Source organism: Acanthisitta chloris, unplaced genomic scaffold (genome assembly GCF_000695815.1).
Source record: "Acanthisitta chloris isolate BGI_N310 unplaced genomic scaffold, ASM69581v1 scaffold13248, whole genome shotgun sequence".
NCBI classification, from domain to species: Eukaryota; Metazoa; Chordata; class Aves; order Passeriformes; family Acanthisittidae; genus Acanthisitta; species Acanthisitta chloris.
Genome location: NW_008685457.1, coordinates 1 through 24,329, shown reverse-complemented (window position 1 = coordinate 24,329; position 24,329 = coordinate 1). Strand labels below are relative to the sequence as shown.

At 40.4% G+C, this 24,329-nt stretch overlaps 1 protein-coding gene across 1 annotated transcript; it reads right to left on the bottom strand.

The window, feature by feature from the left end:
* Positions 1 to 2,560: 2,560 nt before the first annotated feature.
* NUFIP1 (nuclear fragile X mental retardation protein interacting protein 1) lies at positions 2,561 to 24,196 on the bottom strand (the record flags this gene model as incomplete). The annotated part of the gene is made up of 10 exons (XM_009079779.1): positions 2,561 to 2,899; positions 6,115 to 6,347; positions 7,246 to 7,374; positions 10,168 to 10,430; positions 14,243 to 14,335; positions 21,347 to 21,423; positions 21,764 to 21,826; positions 22,445 to 22,549; positions 23,687 to 23,775; positions 24,031 to 24,196. Coding segments are annotated over 10 exons (1,557 nt in total), but the record flags the coding sequence as incomplete, so codon positions are not given.
* Between the last annotated feature and the right edge of the window lie 133 nt (positions 24,197 to 24,329).

Below are 24,329 nucleotides of genomic sequence, written 5' to 3'. Positions count from 1 at the left end.
CCTAATAACACTGCAAAAAAAACCCTTAAGAAACTACCACCCCAAACCAAGACAATGAGAAAGCTAAAAGCTACACAAAGCTTAATAAAGACATTGGTTCCTGCAGCATGTTGAAAACAACAGACTCTTCTTGCACAGACACAGAGAGGTATTTTATTAGAGTGAACAAACCCCACCTCTCCTAATCCAGAGCAGGAAAGTTACAGGGACCAGAGCAGCCTGTAGGCATTTGACAGTAGCTGAAAGGGTCATTATGGCACCTTCCCTATACAAATCCAAAGTACTAAGAAAGCACATTCCTGATAAGGAGGAACGGGTACATGAACTCTAAACAAAGCCTGGAAGAACAGGAAAAGAAAACTGCAGGAGAGGAAGGGACAAAGACCACCTACTCACTGACCAAAAAGACTGCAACTCAGGGTTTAACATCACTGCAGTGTATGCCCCCAAGTGTCTGCTACAAGTTGGAAAAAATGGCTTGTTAAGAGATAAATAGCAATTCTTCACATACGCAACAAGTCCTAGATTAAAACTCCTGGTTTATGCCATGTACAGATTTTTCTCTAAAGAAACCTACTTTTCCATCTTCATGAAATAGACTTTTAAAAGATGTTTTTCTGACAAAATTTTTAGTTTTGTCTCAAAGTTTAATATTAAGTCCATAATGACAACAGTAGAAAGAATTCAGGGTAAAGGTTTTGTCTTTTTAAATGCAAGGTCAGAGTGCACAGTCAAAGAAAGCTCTGCCATCCCCTCGATAGGGACAGAGGGTTGTTTAAAGTGCAATTTAGTAGCAATTTTAAGACATCCATTTCTTTTCCTGCAGCTGTTACCACACTTTGAACAGCACTGGTACCACTCCACTCTGAAATCAGATTCTGCCTGAGTGCCAGATCTCTGTGGCTGAGAGTCCTTTGCTGGATATTTTCATTGCAGTAAAACTCTTAGAGCCAGAGGCAGGTCAGCGAGATTGAGATGGCTTGTGAGATCATCACGGGAAGAATGAATCATCTGCCTTGGAAATATAAATGTTTATGATCACTGCTTCTATTCTGCACATATATTCTTGAGACACACAACTTTTACAAGGGTGTTGATATTTATATAATTCCATAAATTTAGACAGTGCATTACAAACACAGTATGCAGTTGTAGTTATAAACAGTGGAACAGCGGGACAGAATTTTCAACTATTTCTTGTTTCCTGTATTCCACAAATGAGATGTGTGGCACAAGTTAAGGAACTACAGGAAAGAATATTCAGTTATTAGGCAATAACAAACCCCATGTGAGTCTCCATATTTTAGATGGTGAAATGGAAGGTTAGACATCCACCAAAGTATAAACAAAAAAAAAAAACACCCCAAACCAGCATGAAACCAAACCTTGTCCCTGAGATTTAACTGCAACATTTAACCATGACTAAAAGACAAAGAGCAGATTCTCAAGTGGAGGTTTTGAGAATAGATTTTTTGTGGCGTATTTTCAGTCTGAATGTGACAAACTAACACCTGCCCTTGGCAAGAAGTATTCTGGCAAACAAATGCACAATGTAATCGAAAGACTAAACTTGCTTCTAAACCTTGGCTGCTACTTTTTTTAGTGCTCATGGTGCTATGGATGTATGCACAAACCCATGGAAAAAAAACAAAACACTGAGTGCTGTAGGAGCATCATAACAACATACCAAGGAAGACATTATTCCAGGAGGCCAATTAATAAATTCCCAATGTATATTAAACAGGGAAAAACCAGTAACTCTTGGTAAACTTTCTAAACTTTGATAATAGTATTAAGGGTTTGCTTGAAGAGTTAGATTTGTCAGGCAAACTGTAACAGTAGTTAAGGCCTAAGGCTTAATATTGGTACCTGAGGTCAACCAGCAACCTAGCACTGATGCAAGCAATTATAGCATCTTTATTTTCATTTTTTAAGGCTTCTTCCATCATTCTGCACCCTCATTTCCATTTCTCTGCTCAATTAACATTAGTTCAGAGAGGAGGAGACTCCTGGTATAAGCAGTACTTTTAGAGCCAGGTCAGTTTTATCTTCCATTTAATTTATTTTACACTGGATATATCGGATTTCTATTGGATATATCTTGTAACAGCTGAAGTAAAAAAAAAAAAAATGTGCACTGAACTGTCATTTCAAAACTACACTGAAATACTTCTGGACACTCAAGATACTCCAGACACACCAGACCATGACTTCATATGAGAAAGATCTGTCCTACCACAACACTACTTGGCTCTGGTGACAGACACTTCATGAGAAGGTAAAACTTTCAGATCTCTGAAGCTTGAAAGTGGGGATCTGCACCTACTCTAGGAAAGGTCATACTCTGTGCCACTGCTGCATTTGTGCCATGGAGAAATGGAATTACTCGACATGGATGGTGTTTTCCAAGGAAGTGGCCACTTAAAAGAGATCAGGAAAGTGGTTCTAACAGCTCTCAGCATGTACTTTGATGATTTTTTTGTTATACTGATGTGTTTCAAAAATCATCAGTCAGGTAGAAAATGTGAACCTTTGCTTTACTGTCCACAGCAGACATGCTCTATGGTGCTCCTTCACACTGAACTAATGGGGTTTCCCACGTGTCCTCATCTGCCAAGTGAGCCGTCTGTGAAGTTTGATCCACAGGTTCTTTCTCACCCTGGGCTACTAATAATGCATCTTCTTGTCCTCTGGCTAACTGAAGGTCAGAGATACAAGAATGATTAGATTCATTGAGTTTGTCCATTGAAGACCCTGCTGTAGTTGCAGAGGGCTGTTCAGTTTCTGTTTCAGCTTCTGGTTCTGCTTTAAAATGAAGTCCAAACATGTTATTTCTTATGAGGTATCGAACACATTGCAAAATCACATTCCTTTCGTGTCGGATGTCTTGGGCCAGTAACTGGAAAGATAAAAAAAAAGAGAAGATGATGCAAGTTTCCCTCTATTGCTCTGCAGCTGATACAAGCACAGCAACATGTATGGCTCTACTCAGTAATTTCCAACATCTCTGAATTTAAATAGTTGGCTCTCTCACACAAGTCCTGGCCACATGGGGCTGGAGACTGCCATACCAGACACAGCACAGGAAAGCCATGTATTCCCACCAACTGCCCAGGGCTTTGGCAGAGCCAGCGTGCATGTTTGACAGCACTCCCACTCAGCTTGCTGGGCTGAGCGATCTAAGGGCTTGCTGTCCCCTTCCTCACATCAGCTCACACTGACCAGACCCCTTACTAAACCAGTTCAACTCAGTAGCCAGGAAAAAAAGAAGCTGACAATTAGGAGCAACTAGTGGGGTGTTTTGGGATTTTTTTACTTTTTGCTTGGGTGGGTTTTTTTAGGGGTCTGTCTTGTCAAAAACTGAGCAGGGTCAGCATATCAGAGAAGAGGTGAGACCAGGGAGGAGGCAGCAGGCAGGGAGCTGCCCTTCTGGCACAGGTTGGGGCTTGCTCTAGTGATAAAGGCTCACTATGGCCATAATTTATTATGGATGAAAAAGGATGAAAAATACTCACATGCCCGAAGTGCACATGTTTAAGCACCACTCACTTAGCACCATTAATGCAATAGGTGGCTAGATCAAGCTGACAAATTAGGTGGTATCTTTGGATTAAGTGGTCAGTCTGTTTGCTCAGGTGGCAGGCAACATCATGGGATATGCCTAAGTACTAGGGATTTCCTCCCCAGTTATCTGACTTGTGACCAAGATGGTGATGTTCTTGTATCATGGACTATAATACTAGGCCATGCATTTAGTACATACGGTTAACAAGTCTAGTAGCATCTTCTACACTTTCTAAGTTATACTGTATCTGTAATTTAATACCCCATGCATTTTCAATAGAAACCCCCTATGAGTAAAAGATAAATGCAAGGAAAGGACATGTTTCATCAGGTACCAGACTGTGGATCTAAACAGCAATAGCTCGTTTGGGTTATAATCCACCAACCTAGTAGCTTAATCAAAGTGGCCTCCCTTAAACAAAGACCTCCCTCATCTCCTTCAACCTCACTGACATTCATTTTGGTAGTAGGAAAAAAGACCAATCAGCCAGAGAGCTGAATGAACTTCTCATTGTGAGTGTCAGCAGAACTAGTACTCTGAACAAACAAATTTAAAGCAAGGGGCTAAATCTGTAACTACCTGATCATTTGCAGGAGAGCTGTACTACACATTTCAGGAGATGTGGCTAAATTTGACTTGCAATGTCACAAAGAACTTTTTTTTGTTGTTACAAGTTTCAACAGATTCAAACCAGCCACTTTAAAGTGTGCATATTTCTATTTAGACTAGTTACTAAAAGGTGTTACAAGCAGCTGACACCGAAAATGTGCCTTCAGGAATCTGCCATTCGAGCTAAGAGATGTACACTAGGGCAGAGAAGTGACAGTGTAGTGATGTTCTCTTTGCCCAACTGGGAGAAACTGCTGAATTCCCAAATGGCCAAATAAGGCACAGATGGGATGCACTATCACCCTGTCAAAGACTGTATCTCTGTATTATATTTTTTAATGCAGGGATGGGTATCAGTGAAGTGATGCTACACAAGCTTTTCATTTTGAGCATAGAGAATGGCTAAATATGTCTTACTGCTTGCATGGCTACATTAAACATGTTTTAGTAGTGCCCAGGCTTGCTGCCGAGTGACAGTCCAGAGGTATCTGCAGCTCTTCCCCTGCCTCCCTTTCTTTCATTTTCTGATACAACATCCTTTTCTTACCATTCCAATTCCATACTTTTTGGATGCATTTTGTAAAATTTCAACCTTGCTCCCTCAAGGTTTTTACACACTGACCATTTCTGATGACAGTGGAAGTCTACCTGCAAACCTCAGGCACTCCTCTGTGATTCACAGCCACAGGACACATCCTTTAACAATATTTTTTAACAACATTAAAAGGAAAAAAACCTCACTAATATGCCATATTAAAAATGGACTACACTGGCATGCTACAACTGAGGTTTCCAATGTTCTGCCAGCTTCTCTCAGCATGTGGGACTTCATGTGACTTTCTTCTAGAGTCATCACTGCTTTGATCACCAGCAACTTTGAAGAGCAAGAGATAAAGGCAATTGCATGCCTAGGGAGCTACACAAAGGACAAACACTTCCTTTTCAGTTACTAGGAGCTTTAATTCTTGGCAGCAATGGTACTACGTGCTAAAAAGACTATCAAGGGATTTCTCCCACATCTGCAGCTTGGGAAGTGCCTTATCAGGTATCTCTTGCCTAAACATTCTGTGCTATTTCAGAGCCCTGGTGTCAATGGCATCCTCCTTTCTCCTGTGTTCTGCCCACAGCAAGTTCTCCCTTGATAGGGGGGCTTTATGCTGACTCTTTACAGAATCACGAGGGTATCCTACCTATCTGATGCTGCTTTTGAGTAATAGATGCAATGAAAGCTCCAAAGTTTTGTTGGAGCTCTCTAAAGAAAGCCACCAAGCTTTCAAATAGGTTGCTTTGTGCTGCTACAGAGAACAGAATCATAAGCACCTTGGACTCATCCCTACAAACCTCTTTCCACCCTTCTGAGACACCAACCTGCTGCTCTTCAAGGTACCAGTGCTGTCACTTCCTCACATTGATCTAAACATATCTAGAGAAGTAACCCCTGTGCATGCAGGTTGCAGCTCTACACCACTCTACAGTGTAAGTTACCAACACACTTATCAACAAGATCTCTTTGCACCTGAAAAAAAGTGTGTTCCTTGATCAGAGGAAGGCAGCTGAATAGCAAAGCTGGGAGGCAAAGGTAGGAAGATCAGCACAATACCAATGGGATCACACACAAACAAAACCTACTGAATGCTAATACAGGGAAGCTAAGAGAGAAGAACAAACATTTTGTCCTTTGTGCAGCTCATTTTAGGCACATGATAAAGTTGTCATCTCTTGCTCACCAAAGTCAATCATTGCCTGAATGCACACCAAGTTATTTCTATTTGTCTATTTAAGCATCTACACCTTCTCCAAGTGAAATGCTCCCTTTGCTGCTTTTAAGACCAGCTAACAGTCTCTGCTAACAGACAGCTCTCACTACCTGCAGGGAAGAGAACCACTCACAAATAGTGCTATCCTTGTACAGGAGGCACTATTTTAGCACGAAGACTTACCATTTCCAGTAGAGTTGGACGGCGCTTGGGAAGGGGAGCTAATGTTTTCTTGCCCCAGTTACCAGGCCCTCTGGGGCGACGTGCTTTTGAATTCGAGTTTCTTAGCTTCGTGCCTGCGTATTCCGGACGTTTTTGATTTGGGTTTCGGCTCCAAGGAGCATAAGCAGTTTGAGGCGTATTTCTGAGCACAGCCTGGTTTTTCTCAGCTTTTGTTGCAGTCTTGACAGGGATTTCTTAAAGAAAAAGAACACACTTTCATCTCAAACTTGAAAGCCTCTTTAACATGCTTATATCCCCATGCATTGGCAGTTCGGTAGTACTATTCTGGCTCACATAACTTGATGTGAAAATGTTCAAGGTTTACCTGAAGGACGGGAGAATTCTGTTTGGTTTGGGTTTTCTTTTTAAACACAAACAAGAATCTCTAAAAACTCACAGAAAAGAAAACAAGATACTTAAATTCCGCAATGCAAAAGAAAAATAGAAGGAATGAATGAGATTTTCAAACCTCTGTCTGCTTATCACTTAGGAAGCACCTTGTTTTCTGCTTCACATTATAGCTTGCTGCAAATTTGGCTGCTGAGAAAAGTGTGATACAGCTAGGGCAGGGGATGCCCAAGTTCAAGTTGCTGCCTGCTAGATGCTCTCAACTTTGGGTAGGCCACCCAAAGGCATAGTAACTATCTGCAAAAACAAGTAGCAGCAGCAATTCTGCACCATACACTGATGTGTACACTCAGAGAAGCACAAAATCCAAATACTAGAGAGTTCAAGACTTACTGCAACACCCAGCAGCTTTCTATGGAAAAAGCCCTTAAGGACATGGAAATTAGTTCACAGGATGAACATAACATTTTCCTGGCACTATTCAAACATGATTTGAAGCAAGACTGAAAATGGGCTGCTTATTTTTCCCCAAGCAGGGAGAAAAAGGCTGGGGAAATTCGATGACACACAATCTAACCAAAGACATTTTATGCCTCTCCCCTCAAGGCAGGACATGTTGCTGAGAAAAGGCAAGCAAAAAAGGGGGAAAACCCCCCCACATATCTTGCTTGCAGTCCACATCAATGCAGTGTGACACAGGGTAGAAGGGGAGAGGACAGGTGCAAAGGCCATGCTTCTACACACCTTCAGGCTCGCTGTCGGATGCGCTGCCATAGTTGACTGACAAGGAGCTCAGGGCAGAGGTCACCTGCTTGGGAACAACTGTAAATCCCAGCTTCCCACCTTCATCAGCTGCTTCGTCCTTGTCAGATTCTGCAGGGAAAGAAAAGGCAAGAGGGATTTTTCCCAATAATCCTGCATGTCAACAGCCAAGCTTGTTGGTAAATCCCTATCTCACCACCACAGAAGCCTGAAGTTGGGCACCATTGCTCAACACTGTGTACCGATAGAAAAAAAACTTGTGTCTCCACTGTCCTACCAACAAAGCTACAGAAACAAAGTTTCCTGAACACCAGCTTGAGCTTTCTGCTTCTTTCTTCACATAACAAACATAATTACAGGTTTTATTATCAAGTGTAGGTAAAGAGAAAGAGAAGATTCATAATATGTTTTGAAGTCTTGCTGGATTTAGTCCTGCAGAGGCAGGGGGTGGAGGAGAAGCATTTAAAAGCCAGTCAGGGGGAAGGGAAAAAAAAAAAAAAAAAAAAGGAAATAAAAAGGAGTATTCAGATCATTCATAGTGAGAACTAAAGAGAAAATAAATTTTTGTATCGTAAAAAAAGTTCATAAGGGACACTGAGAAACAAGACTGCAAATTAAGATGATCAGTTTTGAGTAGTACTTCAGATCATTTGATACTTAAATCCCTGCAGATGCATGAATAAGCAAGGTATTGCAGTCTCAAGCTACCCCAAAAGAGAATACTGGGAAGACCAGAGACAAGCAGACCAAAAATACTGAAATTGAGGATACTAGGAAAACACAGCCCTAGCAGAAAAAGATCCTTAAAAACAAACATGCAAAATTGTGGCGACTTTAGTTTGAAACAAAAGATCTATATGGACTAAAATCTTGGAAAGACTCTCAGGTGAACAGTGAAACAGTTAGCAGGAAAACTAGGAAATGCTTTATAGTAATACACCTGCACATAAATTTTGTATTTTTTACATACAGACATACACACACAACTCCCCACTACTAGCAACATACTGAGAAACTAAGTCTGTTGAAGCTTCTAGAAAAAGACTGGTTGCAGTCTTAATTTCACAAAGCGAATAAAGAGTTGTGCCCTTTCCCATCCACTGTGAGTCTAAGCCTGCCCCCCAGGAAAGCTGTCTCACACTTCTTAAGGTGATTATACTAAAATAAAGACTTCTGAGATCTTTATTGTGAAAACAAATTTGTCTATTTTGTCTTAATGTGACATTAATAGTTGGCAATTTGATTCATTGGAACTGATGTTTGGTGAAACAACTTTTTGGTAAATACACTGGTATTTCTCTAAACCACTTACCTGCCTCTTTTTACTTTTTGAGAAAGGTCGATTCTCTGATTTAGTAATGATGCCAACTTGCAACTACATTGGCAGCTCATGCCAAACGCAGTGCATTTTTGTAATGGAGAACACATAGCACCTGCATATACTTGTGCAATTATAAAGTATCATTTAGTTTCAGTCATTTTGATTAATTGCTGCTTTTTTCTGTCTCACCCAAAATGCTGAGTGCATACTGTGGTTGGGTGCCTTTTCTTTCTACTTTTGTTGAATTTTAAAGACTTACTCTTACTTAGAAAATTAGGAAAACACATTTACTGGAATCCATTTTCTCTTTGAGAGTAACACATTTGCAGCAGGTGTTATATTCTACTGAATACAACTGTTTCTGGCCAGTAGGTCCCTCCAAATTTTACACCTGACAGGCTCAGCACCTTACCCTGTTTCTGCTTATCAATCAAGAGGAAAATTCTGTTTCCTCATCTACTATTCAATTTCTTAACTTTCAATTTCTTAGCTTTTTAGCCACTAAATAGAACTTAAGTAAATGCACTACATAAAACATAGATTTCCTCTGAGATAGGGCTGCTGCTGTTAAAGGGTTTAAATACTCCAACAAAATGTATCTATACAGCAGAATCATAGATTTAATTTCTTAGAGTTTTTTTTTAATTCTAATTAGTTATATTGTATTTGTTATTATTTGTTATGACTGTATTTCTCAATGGTAGCAACTGGTTTTAATAATGTGTAATAAGCAAGTGCCACATTCCTTTTCCACCTATTATAGCAGAAGTTACTAGCTGTACTTTGGTATCATTAGACCTTTTATCATTAAGTAAAACACAGATGCTGCAGGGACATACAGATATATTTAAGCATACTTAAGTTTCCCAGCACACAGATTACTGGAATAAACAAATTGCATAGGGATGCTGAGTTCTTGTTCCCACTAATTGAAGATTATGTTTTCAAGAGGAAAAACTCAGCATCAGACGTCTTTCCAGGGGATGCATTCTAGCCTTGTTGCTAAAAATAACTAGAGTATAAGTCAGCTTACATGCCATATTCCAAGAGTACTGCATCACTGCTGACTTTATTATAAATAGTTATATCTAGAGAGTTTATATTGCTGCCAGCATGTGGAAACAAGGCATGCTCACCAAAAAAAACCTAAGCAGCAATACTTCAGAGAGCACATGCATATGGAGAATATGAAGAGCATTAATATAGCAAAAAAATCAGTTTGAGAACAAAAAATACTGACATTTTAAGTAATTCATTTAACTCATACAGGGAAATCCATTTGTTTTCACATTCTAAATACTGTCATTTTCAAAACCACAAAGGGATATTTAACAGCCTTTAAAAAATAATTTGATCATGCTTTATTCTTCTTCTGGCTTTATAAAGATTTTCCTATTTTATGTGTTAGTTGAGCAACCTAAGTCAGTGCATGTCCTTTATACTATTGTATTTACATCAGAATGTGCAATGCTGCACAAAAACTTTGTCAGACTTCCAAAATGCTGACTAGCAAGCAAAAGTCTCAGCATCTAAACTTACAACAACTATCTGAACGAAAGGTTCTCCACGTTCCTTCATCTTACCAACATCACCGTTTGCCAGAAGACCAAGAGGGTCAACATCCTTCTCATCCGTTTGACCTGCCAATGCAGGCTGTCCCTCATGTTCCTTTTCACACACGCTGTTTTCTGGTCCATTGGCTTCATTTTGAGATCTGTGTACATTACAATCACCATCGTTTTTCCTAAATTTCTTCCAGAACGGGCGCCATTGTCTTCTCCTGTGTCTTCCTTGATGCCCAACAGACTCCCCATTTTCTGGAGGTTTCCACATCCCCTTCATTTTGCTGGAGAATAGAAACACAAAGTTCATACAAATCATAAGCTGCAAGAATAAAATCAATTGATGTAACCAAATGGCTCAGGCACACGCTTAAGATTCAGTAACACAGAATGATGCCAGGACTTATACCAGCTCAGCTAACACATGGTGACAGACCAGACAGGCAGTCACAGCTCAGCTCATTGGCAGGGCAATGTGACAAAGCTGAAATCTGAATGAACAGTTTCAAGTTCATGATTTTTAGCTTTTAACAAGGCTAGGGGTACCTAGGCTAAGCAAGTTCTTTGATCATCTACAGTGTGAGGACATGGTGTTTTCATTTCAGATTATGAAGTCAACATACATTCCCTTCACTTAGGCATTTAAGTCACTGAAAACAGTGGGATCAGAAAATTAAAAAGAAAGCATCTACTATAAGCATACTTCCACTGCTGAAGTATTTTTCTAGTTACAGCTCAGAGACGCATCTTGCTGCACTAAATGCATTGAGCCACCCAACACCATCAGTTAAAATTACTACCTGTTCTTGCCTCCAACTAACAGGTCATTCATCTTTTTTTCCAAGGAAAACAAATAAAGGAAATGTCTATCAGGACAATGAATTTTTAAAAACCTGAAACAAGTAACAAGTTCTAAAATACAGGAAGAGCACAGCATGCTGGTTCCACTTATCTTCCATAGTTCCATAATCTTCCAGGTTTATCCTATAAACACAGACCATATTTATAGAAAGATACCCAGGAAACTTAACAGACTCTGGTCAAAATCTAGAGATACAAGTGTGACCAAGACGGAAAAGCCAATAGAGAAGGGACAACCTGAGCTTCCTGAAAATAGTTATTTTTAAGCAACAGAAACTTAATTCAGCAAAACAAGACTGTAACTAATCATCACTACATTACAACAACAAGAACCACACAAGATCATTCCTATCAATACCCCCTGCCTCAGACTCACCTGCAGCATGGCAGAGGTGCTATCATCCCTAGTCAACCAAGAGCCTTATGCTGTGGAATACTGTGTTAATGCCTGGCATCCCTGAAATCTTGCAGCAAAGTGATAATATTTTGGGAAAATGGACTTCTTTCGGTCTGACTTCATTCTGAATTCTAAAACAGTCACTTGGTACCCTATCCTTCTTGAGTCACAAGAAACAGTGTAGAGCTACACTCTATTCACCTCTTCCACCTACACAATTTTCCTAGGCCTCCATCATACAGCCCTTCTAAGCCACCCACTACTTTGCTTGTACAGAAATGTTCCCATTACCAGCATTCCTCTTTTCCATGCTCTTCCTGCCTAATTAAGTCCTTCTTGAAAAGAGAACAGGGCCTGTCATAGCATTCAAAATAGCTTTGTATTGCAACAAAACACACTTAATTTCATTCTTCAGTCATTTCATGACAGCATCTAACACTGATTGCTCAGCTCTGATAGCATCACCCACCACAGTGCTCCTGTGGCACAAGTGGCAAGCCACTGCCTTCCTGTGCATCCATCTGTCATCTAAAACGAAGGCTAATATTAGCTGCTACAATTCAACTCCATTTAGAGAGGAAACTGCATTTCTGAATTGGTACAACCAGGCTCTAAATTCATGCTGTATAACCTAGAAGATATTGAGCAAATATAGGTTCAATTAGAGGTTTTGTCCTTGACCAAGGGTTAAAAACAACATTCTGAGTTCTCTGGGGCCTCAAACATCCAGAAAGAAACCCCAAGGTCACAAACATCCCAACAAACACCAGCCTGGCATCTGCCTTCTGCTGTTCCCTTGTGCACTTCCCATTCAGAGAGCATAGACAACCGTGTGCTAGTATTCAGCTGTTGCCAGACACCAGACAGAGTACCAAAGTGGTCCTTCCTGCATCTCTAATCTCACACACGGGGATGCTGAGAATTAGCAGTTGTAATGCACTTCAGAGAACCACAAATGGAAAGCGCCGTAGAAGTGTTAAGCATCTAATCCTTTCTAAATCTTACTTAGCTATTTGCTTTAATAGTACAGCTTGCAGAGAACAAGCTGTATTCTATTTTTGCCTCATGCATCAGTAAATTTGCCAGATAAGCACCAATTCCAGAGTCTATACTGTTGACATACAAAGCAGAGATGACAACTTTTGGACAGTTCATCCAGTCTATACTGCTAGCAGCTGGGAAGGGAAGAGAGTTCTAGAATCAACCAGAGCAAAAGGTCACAAAGTGAAAGCAAATAACCTATAATTCTGAGGCCTTTCTTTTACCAAACAATTTTCCAGATACAAAGCTACTAACAAATGTAGTAGCATGGAATTGCTGATGGACATTTAAGACTGCATCCATCTGACTCACAGCCATAAGAGTTAGCAAATAAACCTGTACGGAAGAGAGTTCTAGAATCAACCAGAGCAAAAGGTCACAAAGTGAAAGCAAATAACCTATAATTCTGAGGCCTTTCTTTTACCAAACAATTTTCCAGATACAAAGCTACTAACAAATGTAGTAGCATGGAATTGCTGATGGACATTTAAGACTGCATCCATCTGACTCACAGCCATAAGAGTTAGCAAATAAACCTGTACACACCAAACAGTTTGCTATTGTGACAAGGAAAACTCATTTTCACTCATAAAAGTCTCCAAACATAATATTACATATGTTTGTGATTTAGTCTCAATGCCTAGGTTTGGTTCCTTGGTTTCACAGCACTTCTGCAACTTTATATCCTTTGAAGGAAGTTTTACTTCAGTCTTTCATAAGTCTTTCCTTTCAAAGTCATGAAAGGCAACCAGTTGGAAGAGGCAGGTAAGTCCTGGGTCTTCTGAAGCACATGCTGCACCAAGGTAATTTGCACTGTCAACATTTAACAGATTACACTAGCCTCTTATTCTGCACTAGTTCAACTGTTTCACCATGGTGCAAGCTTTGTTTGGTGTCATCCCCTATAAAAAAAGAAAAAGGTAGGCAACCTCCAGCTTCACTTCCCTGCAGCAGCAATCGGCATTTAGCAAGAGCCCCTTCGGACTGAGTCTCCTCCTGCCTTCCAGCTCAGTCATTCTAGTTTAAACAAGTGATATTTTAGGAGTGTGGTTCATTGTAACATCTTTTTCACAAAAAGTCTTCCCATGGGTCCTGAAGTAGAGCTAATGAAGTTACCTGGTTCTACCTAACAATGACACTGAAGGAAAAGAACAAAACCATAGTGGAAAGTAATTTACAATGTAAGAGAGAGCACAGATAAAAATCCAAGAGGAGTACATATTAGCTCAGAACAATGGTGGCAGATAAAGATGATGGAGGGTAGAAGAAAGAAGCAGCACTATATAAGTAATACTGAAAACTGTATGAAAATAAAACTAAACCCTTCTTCCCTCCTCACTTGATTTATTGATTTATCATCTGAAAGGAGAGACTAAGAAGCCAAGGCTATTCATAAAATCTCCCATGTCCATTTTCAGGCATTAAAGGATTAGACCATGTAGATTCATTATGTTGCATGACTTTTGTCCCCATTACTACTTTTTCAGAGACCAAGGTCATGCTGATCTAATGAATGGCCACTAGAATCTGGTTTTCTCAAACAAGCCAGAGTACAGAATTAAACAGAAATATTTGATTTTCTAATAGTTATTGTTGCATTTAACTGAAGTGGACCTTGAAGTACTGTGAAGTAAACTAAAGAATATTACATCTGCAGTTTGTCAAAAGACCTGTCCTGTTAAAAGGCAGCTAGATTGTGTATACAGTGGAAGCAGTAAGTGCTGGGAGACCACAGTAAGAGAGCACACTTCTGAATTCCGTAGAAGGAAAGCAACAATCTTGGTTCAAAACACTTACCCAAACTGTTGGGTAGTCAGCACTTCTCCCCTTTCCTCCTTCTCCATCTGCATTGCCTTCTTCCTTTCAATGTTTGCCAAAGTAGGAAAATTTCTAAAAGAAAAATAAGTTTCACTGTCTCTGAAATGATTCACTCCATTTTCTCAATTCCCCCTTTACCAAAACAATATCCTCTATAAAACATCACAGAATTTTAAAACCTTTCATGGAAGCCTAACAGACTGTTGGTGAGGAAAAGAAACTTGAGAGCATTTATGCTTATATGTCCAGATGCACTCAAAAAAAAAAAAAAAGTTATACCAAATTAGCATGCTTAGATTTGCCAAACCATCACACAAACAGTTTAGTTACAGTAATGGACCCTCTGCCTTACCCAGCACATAACAACATGATTTAGTCCTCCAATTTTATTTTTATGGAGCTTCAAATGGATTATTTAAATGACATTAAAAGGTACAACATGCCTTTAGGAAACTAATTGCTGAGCTCTTGTAATATTAAAAAAAAGGTTATATGAACAGCTTCTGGGTGCACAAGATTCCTGTAATGTGACAGTTAGGGAAAAGCACACAAGCTTCCTCTCGAGCAATAGTTGGCATTGTGATTGCACACTGACCTCTAGTTCACCAGAATTACTGCCCCTTGTTAATTCCAGCTTCAAGAAAAATTGTGAAGTCATGCAGATCAAAAGAAACCAACTGTTAAAACCATCTCCCAAACCATCCCTCTCCTCCATTCCCCACCTCCCTACAGACAAACACCACGCTGGTTCTAACATGCAAAGCCTGTGCAGCAAGCTTTTCACTGTCAGAGCCCCAAAATGGCTACACTAGTTGCTCTGCAAACATTAGTTTGCTAAATCTCAGTGGTTTAAGATAAAGGTGGTAAATGAGAAGCACACACGCATATTCCCCACCCCCTGGGCTTCTGGAGAGAAACACAAAGTATAAATATTTGATGGCTATTAAAACGGAGCAAAGAGAAACTCAGAACAGCTTCTCACTACACACAGCTATCAAAAAGGACACATATCTTTCTTTAAATATTTAATCTTATCACATGCATTTTCCTCATTTTACAACATGAATGTTAAGTGTCACATTGATTCAAGATAGCTTCAACCACATACCAAGGGAAAAAGAGAAGCATTTTTTCTACAAGACAAACCTAAACATGCTACAGAACTTGTCTCCTTTAAGAGGATTGGAACATGAGCTGTCAACATCTATTTTCACTGGATTTCTCCCAGAAATCCGCCACACAGCCCAAGCAAGCGCAGGGATGTGATGTTCTGTCTCTACTCCTCCCTGTTAGCTACATTTGTTCATCCATGTTATAACACTCCCAGCACACAGCAAGCATGCAATGAACTATTTAATCTCAAGAGCTTCACATTGGCCAAGACCTCTGTGCTTGGCACCTCTCCACAGTTTTAGGATAAGGTGCCTTCCTTCACACACAAAGCTCACAGGAGGAGAGTGAGCTATAAAATAAGTAGTTATGCACAAAAAAAATCCCCAAGCTTGTCTTAAATTGGGTTTTTTTAAACATAAGGGAAGACCCTAAATCCTGGAGCAAAAAAGTCTTCAAAGTGCTCCAGTACTTATGCTGATGAAGGACATATTCAGACACGCTCTCACAACATGATTTGAGACACTGCCTCCCACCTTCATTCCTATGAGTTACCACTCCCTCCACAGAGACACCATAATGGACTTTCTGTTCGATTCATTGCCAAGACTGACAGATTTCCCCTAAACCACCCTTCCAGTTGACACAGGCAGTAACTAACAGCTGGCAAGACCTCAAGCGGCAAGTCCAAGTATGCTTGCAGAAGCACATCTGAAGACACTTGTAGTGGCTGTATTTATTTTCTCCAGCTCTTGTCAAATGTTAAACAGCATTTTACTCAGTGCTTTTACCTCATGACGAAAATGTACCTATTCTGAGAGCTGTGTTTCACTTCATTCACAACGAGCACCTGCAAGTTTATTCTTCCATCTATGGACCTGGTAGCAGTAAGCTCTAGACATTCGAGTGCACAATTTACCAGCCTTGGTACAAGGTAGACTGGGTTCACTCCTGCCCAGGTGCTCTGCTGTATGAGAAGATTAAGCCCACCAGTGGGTCCTAGTAGACCTGTCCAAGGCAGCTCCAGTTATCCCTGCAAGGAGCAAGTAGACCAAAGAGGCATGGAGCAAAGTTAGCCACCCACTCCAAAGTACCAGCCTCAGTGCAACTCCAGAACTCATGAGGTACTGCAGCCCCAGTGAAGAGAGGTCTCCACACCTCCTAGCATCAGCTAGACCTACACATGGAGGAAGAAAGTTCAACTGGACCCTATGTGGAGGCAGATGCCTGCAGTGGAAACATGGTTTTGAGGTACAGCTTTATGGCAGACTTTGTAAACTTCACTATCTAAATGACAGTCACAAAGTACTGAAGAGAGGAATTTAATCTTTTTATATATAGAATTCTTATTCAGGAAGGCTAAATTTAGGAAGACTGCTCCTGAACAGAGGCGTGACAGTGCAGAAGAAAGAGCCTATACTGACAGTCTCTCCAGATAAAAGGTCATGTGTTTAATTCCAATAAGCTGACTTGGGTTTGAACCCCCCTAAGATGGCATGCCCTCCTTCTTCCTTAATAAAGTGAGATTCTTAAAATGTTACCTACAAACACTACTGAAGTAGAAAAAAGTAGCCCAGCACTTATGTCCTGCAAACAACTTGTCAGAGCTTGAATACAAAGAGCTTCATCAGTCCCCACAAAGGCTTTACAAACCTAAGCAACTTATTGTAAAAGCGAGTTAAACCAGAATGGTCTGGCACAGCAGATTTCATGAAGCCACTGCTGCCTGAGAAGGCAACCCCATTTCACAGCAGCTGCAGTTTCCAACTATGGACACTTCTGCAATACAAACTGGAAGTTTTTCAGTATAAAATTGTCAGCATAATACCAGAAAAAAAATTCATGCTAAAATCAGTGTATTACATATACATCAACAAAGTAAGTCATGCAGGTAAGGTTACCCTAAGCTTCCAGAGATAGAGAATGGTGGCACTGAGCATAATCACTAACATGTGTGTCTTAGTGAACAGATATTTTTTTTTCAGTAAGTGAGTGCACTAGCTGGAGCCACACATTCTTTTATAGGCCAGTGTACTCTATCTTGCTCACATAAATAGCGGAGTAAGCTAGTTCTTAGCAAGCAGTGTAAAAGCAGAGCTTTGCCAATGTCTAACAGAAAAGAGACCAGTTTTTCCAGCAGTTTATGCAATGAATTTCTGAGTTGAGAGCTATACAGGTTTATCATCTTAATAGAAACAGCACTTTGATCAAATTGCCTCAATCATTTGTTGAGCTGATATTAATTGCATACATACAACCAACAGCAAAGGGGACATGGATAGCCCAAAGGGAGCAAAGATGACCCAGCAGAGCTGATTAAAATCTTGGTTTAACCCTCCTACATCTGATTTTACCATGTTAGCTGAGGCAGTTTTATTGCTAATTCATCCATGCAGATCAGAGTAAACTTTATTGTACTTATGTTTACCTTGATCTACCGACACATTCCTTCTACTTTGCTTTGTCTTTTCTAATTTACTGGGTGCTAAGAAATTATTTTCCATATTATATATTTAAATATTATGAATGCAACACTAGGGAGGATTCAGAGCTACTCTAAGATTATCATTACTCAACTAGAGAACCACAAATTAATTAAAAGTGGTGTGGTTAACAGTACTGGACTTTATTCATTAAGCACGTGCTCAGTCTATAAGATGCATTACAAGGAAATACTGCAGACAATCCCTAACTGAACAAAACAGCCCCAACAGATTAAAGGAAAAAGGGGTAGGGAGAAGCTGGAGAATTCACAAGCAGCACACGAGTTCAGAAAAATCCTCCAATGTTATATTAGGACCTAAGCAAAAGTAAGTTTAACAATTCACTTTAACGCTAAAGCAACCTTGCCACGTTCTTACTAATAACCTTTGCTCAAGAAGAGTTGGTGAGAAACAGATGGGCTAGCAAGACCCAGATATCACTTTGAAAGAAGGGAAGACAGCAATACCTCATTCTGACACATTAAGGAAATGCACTGCAGATAATCCCCTTTAAACTCATTTTCAAGAAAAAATATACTGAAAACAGCACATTTCTCAACACTTGGAAGGGACAGGACAAATCAAAACAAGAAAAGTTGATGTCAGACTTCACAACCATCTGTCTGTAACACACAGGGAAACCCTGAGATCCCATGGAACTTCATCTCTATTGCTGTTTGCTTAATTAGATTGCTTGGCTCAGCAGGTTCAACAGGGAAACTGCATACTTGGTCCTTACCACCTCTCTCCCTTCTCTTCCCTCTATGTGAGTAAGGCTGCACTTTAAACACAGGCTCTTTCTAAAAGATTTTAAGGATGCACAACTGAGCAACACAGCAGCTAATTAAGAAGAAAAATCTCAACTCTGTAAGTAATTATTTATAACGGCTGAGAGAACAAGCAAGACAGGATGCAGCATGGAAACACACATGTTAAATCACTGCAACCTAATTAGAAACAAACTACTAATGACCTAAAAAGACTCATTCTTAGCTCTGACTGGAGCTTCTCGAATGAAAAAGGTTTTTTCCTGTCACCACAAACCAAAACTGCTTAATAGCTAAGACTCCCTCTGGTGTCCCTTTTCTCTGTACAATGCAATGTTTACTGTGAGTCAACAACAGACCTTCAGTACTAAACTGATTCTTTGCTGGCGACCCAATTAATGCTTCACAAAAGTTCCAGCTGGCTTTCTCTCTCCGCCTGTCCCCACCCCCCCTTTTTTTTTAATTAAAAAAAGAAGGATGCTAGCACAGCTCCCTCGCTGTACAGAGAGCAACAAAAGCCACCCAGGTAGTCATTCTACACCCATCCATCAGGCTAAATAAGATGCCCACTGAAGGCTTGAAGCACCGAAAGAAGGCACAGCACTACTCCACCTAGTGGCCTTCGCTTACAGAGTCCTAATCCCACTTTCTTAGGTTGATGGTTGTGACCACAAGACTTTATTTCCTTTGATTTTACTGCGCTGCAGTGAACAAAGGCTTTCAGCACTGTTGTACCACAGCCAAATTATATTCATCTGTAAAAAGCCAACAGTATCTACCATGAGATTCTTTAGAAACTCAGCAAAACCATCTCAGGCAGAGCACCACCCTTACACTTACATGTAGATAAAGGTTGCTTTGGCTCGCAGCACCCACTGCCCAAGCAAACACCATCTTGATCATGATTGTACATCCAATTCCCATTTCACTAACGTTCTGTTATACAGTAGAGCATGTACTGACATACACACCTTAAAAATCATTTCAACACTTAAACCTTTGCATCAGCCACTAGACAGGAAATCTCCTGAACACAGAACACTTCCCAAAACAGAAAGGAGTATGAAAAGTTGAAAATGAGTAGCAAAGACTCTGCACACAAGTATCAATGTTTTTCCTTGGAGCTACTGTTAGAAAATTAAGTGCAGGCCACCAGAAACCAGGACAGCAGTATGCAGACCAAAAGCAAATAAAAACCAGGCCCTCGAGTATCTTCTGATTAAAAGGAAACCTTGGAACAAAAACTAATCTAACATCAAACTTGTATTTTCACAGATCACAACCAATTTTTGGCTGGTTAACTATGACATGTTAAACATGGGAAAAAAAACAATTTTTTTGTTCCTGTATCAACAAAATAAGTTTCTAAAAATATGAACCTACATATCTTCATTTGTTAAAAATGAACAGCAGGTGCAACAGTTGACTGCTGTGATGTGCTGACAGTGTTAAAATTTCCCTTCGCCTTTCTGAAATTTGCAGAAAACACTGAAACCAAGTCCAAAGGAAAATTAAAACTTGCAGGAATGATCTTACATGGGGAGAAATTTTGCTTCTCAATACAGGAAAAAAAGTGATGGGAGGCAATAAAAAAATCTACTACACATTTCAGTGATTTTTCTTTTTTAACAAAGCCACTGTATAAAACCTTATTAAGGGAAGTCAGGTTGAAAGCAAGAATGCACTAACATTGCTTTCGGACGTGAACACAAGATGGATTCGTCAGTAAGACTGCACCAGACAGCTGGGATTTTCATTACAAAAAAACCCCAGGTGATTAGGACACTGCTCTAGCTCATCACCACTGATCTTAAAATTAAATTTGAATCACTATCCACTCTGCACTTAGGACTCTTCCTCACGGAAACAGAAGCCATGCAGCAATCACTTGCAAGACTATATTTGAAATCATGGAGCAAAGTGAGGTAAGCCTACAGCATCTTTCACCTGCCGGAAAAGGGTAGAGTTTAATCTGTTCAACTCTGAGAGGAAAATCAGTGAGATAAAGTCTACGGACGCACAGTGTGAATTTTTAAACACTTCAATCCTGGTCAACAGAAAAAAGTTATACACATTCACATCACAAAATGAGAAACAATGAGAACTACTGCTTACAGGAGAACTTCACTGTGCACCCTATGTACAGTACAAGTCACTACCTGAGAAAACATAATTCATTGATCCTGCTCTCTTTTAGTAGAAAAGCATCGACGAATGCCTAAAGTCCTTAAAAAATTAGGAAGTTTTACTGTTAGGGTCTACTGGGACACCTTAAGCTGTGGAAGTCTGCACACAGTGGGATGTATCACAGTTATGGTCAGTACAATAGTTCCAGATTTTTTAGCTATTAAAAAAACACTACACAAACATATATTTCTGACCTAAAATGTGATCAGGCTAAAAGGAATGAGACTTTCACTTAACCTGGGGTACCAAATCAAACATCTGAGAAAGCTGCCTCCTTCTCAGCTGGTATCTTGTCTTCTATAATAATCTTTCAAATTACTACAGTCTCTGCAGCTCACACCCTCCTGGCTCAGGTATTCTGACACAGACCATTACTGCAGGAGTTTTGTAGAGTCAATGGAACAGCACTGTTCCATGAAAGCAAGTTGCTTTCATGTTCCAATCAGCAAGTACATGCTGCTACTGCCCTTCAGCTGTCATCTAATGATCACACAGGGAAAACAGAGCAAAGCAAATTCATAGCTCACAAGTCTTACCTTTTTCTTTCTTCCCTCCATCGAGCAATCTCTTCTGGACTATCTAATTTTATTCTTTTAGCACCAGGTGCATGTGCCTAAGGAAAAAGTATTCCATATGAGTTTAAAAGGGGAAGGAAAAAAAAAAACCACAAGAAAAAAAGAAAAAAAAGCATCATTATGTCAGCTGTAGTGCCATCATATCATTTTCATCTCCAAAAGTGGTGAGAATGCACACCACAAATGCAACATGAATCCAATAAAAAACCCCATAGTATTCAACATATTTTCATCCACAACATTGTCTTAAAACACATTCTACTCAAAGATGATACAATTTTTTTTCCAAAAGAATGAAAGCAAGCCACAGAAGAATGAGTAAAGGGACTATGGTAAAGATGGCATAGACTCGTGTTTTGGGCCCAAAGGGATACATACGTTCTTCCAGTGTATCTGCACTATCTTCTCATGTGCACTGAAACTGCAACCTTCTTCTGTGCACTGCAAGATAAGAAGATGAGCTTAAAACACTCCAAATTATAAGCAAGCATTTGAACACACTTCAAACAAACTCAGTGCCAGATGCCTGTATGCTTTGTTATACAGAATCTTTAAGCTATCCAGTTTCCAAACAAAGTGATTGTAAAAACAGGAAGAAAAGACAACGTACTTTGGATTTCATCTGATTTTAGAATAACCAGTGTAGCTGCTGTATCTGATAACTGGAGATAATGTGAAGTTTACCTAGCAGTTGAAAGACTGTCAGATTTCAAATTATGATGCTTCTTTGCAATAAAGGAGTGGGTTTTTAGAATGTTTTCCACAAAAAGTCTTTCCACACAAAAATCATACATGCTATACTGATGTCAATGAATTAATTCCAACCACTCAGCAATGCTTCAACAGAAAAGCATTTAAATAGACTTCAGTAATAAAACAAAAAATACAACTGACACCACCTCTCCACACAACATTCAGAAAGAAATCTCCCACTAACACTTTGTGTTGCTCTAGAATCTCTTTGCCAAGTCTTACATTCAATGAGTGACCACAGCTAACTATTTATCAGATGCAAAGTTAAAAATCAAAGTGTGAATAAAACAAGTCAAACTCATCAACCTGCTTATGTTGTGAAATATGTTCATCATACTTCTCCTGGTTTTTATAGCCACGGTCACAGGTATCACAATAATGAGAGAATACTGGCTCTTTTTTCTTTTTGGCCTGCAAGAAAAAAAACAAACAGAAGAAATAATCTTAAGATTGCAGTTTCAAGATATTCCTATTTTTAATTGGTTGCAAAATACTATAATGAGTATTTTTATTAATAAAGCCATCAGTTAACATATGCTTCAAAAGTTTCAAAGATAAGCTAACATAACATGAAAATGAAGTTCAAATCACTTCTCTCCTAAACAAAGTGTCCTGCACTCGGCTCTTTCCACTACCACCTTTCAATTACTGCTTCTGCAAACATACCAGGCTGGCACAGACTCACCAAGGGCCCTGAGAACTAGTCTACAGCTCTAAGTGTCTTCCCTATCAAGACAAATCCTGACTGTTCTCACATGACAAGTTCAAAGGTCAGCATGGATCCTTCCGTCTCCCACTACACACATCAGTGTCATCTGGCTGTCTGGCCTTGATGATATAACAGAGCACGAATACAAATTAGGCACTCAGGCATGACCATTGTAAGGGCTTAACCAACATAAGCCTGTGTTATAATTTGGTTGCCATGTATTTTTCAACAGGATCAAGGTTTACAGACTGTTATGTTTGCTCACATGTAAAGGCAGGCATGTTAGACAAGAGTATGGGATCTCTACAGAGCAAGGGGCAAATCCCACAAGACTGTCACCATCACCGAACGACAGAATAGTTTGGGTAGCAAGGGACCTTCAAAGATCATCTGATTCCACCTCTGCTGCCATAGGCAGGGACAATCCATTACTAGATGAGGCTGCTCAAAGGCCCATCCAATCTGGCACTGAACACTTCCAGGGATGGTGCATTCACAGCTTCTCTGGGCAACCTGTGCCAGTGTCTCATTCATGATAAAAGTCTCTTCCTTATGTCCAACCTAAATCTACCCTCTTTCAGTTTAAAACAATTACTCCTTGTCCTATCATTACAGGTCCTACTAAAAAGTCTGTCCTCATCTTTCTTGTAAGTCCCCTTAAAGTTTTGAGAGGCTGCTGAAAGGCCACCCTGGAGCCTTCTCCAGGGTGAACAACCTCAACTCTCTCAGCTGGTCATCACAGCAGAGGTACTCCAGTCCTCTGGTCATTTTTGTGGCCCTCCCCTGCACCCACTCCAACAGGTACATGTCTCTCTTGCACCAAGGACCCCCATCCATACCTTTGGTTTGTTGTTTTCTTCTGGAAAACGTTTACTATATGTAGGCACTTGCTTGCCTTGCCATTTCTGGGAGGAATTACCATTTCCACCTTTGAACAAAAATAAAAAAGAGCCATTTATATATACAGCTGGTAAAACACACCCCCCTCCTACCTCAGTGGGCCCAGCGTGGTGGCAAAGGGCTTAGGGAAACAATAAGAGGGGGCTGCATGACCAGCACCACAGACATGCTTGGAAGGAGAGTCCTCCACCACCCAAGGTCTTGGGACAGCCCCAGGGTCCCAGCCTGTGTGGGATGGAAAAGAGTCCACAGGCCTAAGATACGACTTCTTCATGCCCCTCACCAGCACCTGGTCCCTGCGGTCGTGCTCCGTAGGCTGGTGGGTACCAGGCAGCAGGGGACGCGTAGCTATTCGGTGGCAGGTAGTCCTTGGGCTGCGAGTAGCTCTCGGCAGGTGGGTAGTGCTCAGGCTGGGAGTAGTTCTGAGCGGGTGGGTAGCTCTTGTTAGGCTGCGAGTAGCATTCAGGCTGTGAGTAGTTCTCAGCACGTGGGTAGTTCTCGGGCTGCGAGTAGCTCTTGGCAGGCTGGGAGTAGCCGTCGGTGGACGAGAAACTCTCGGCGGGCTGCGAACAGCTGTTGGCG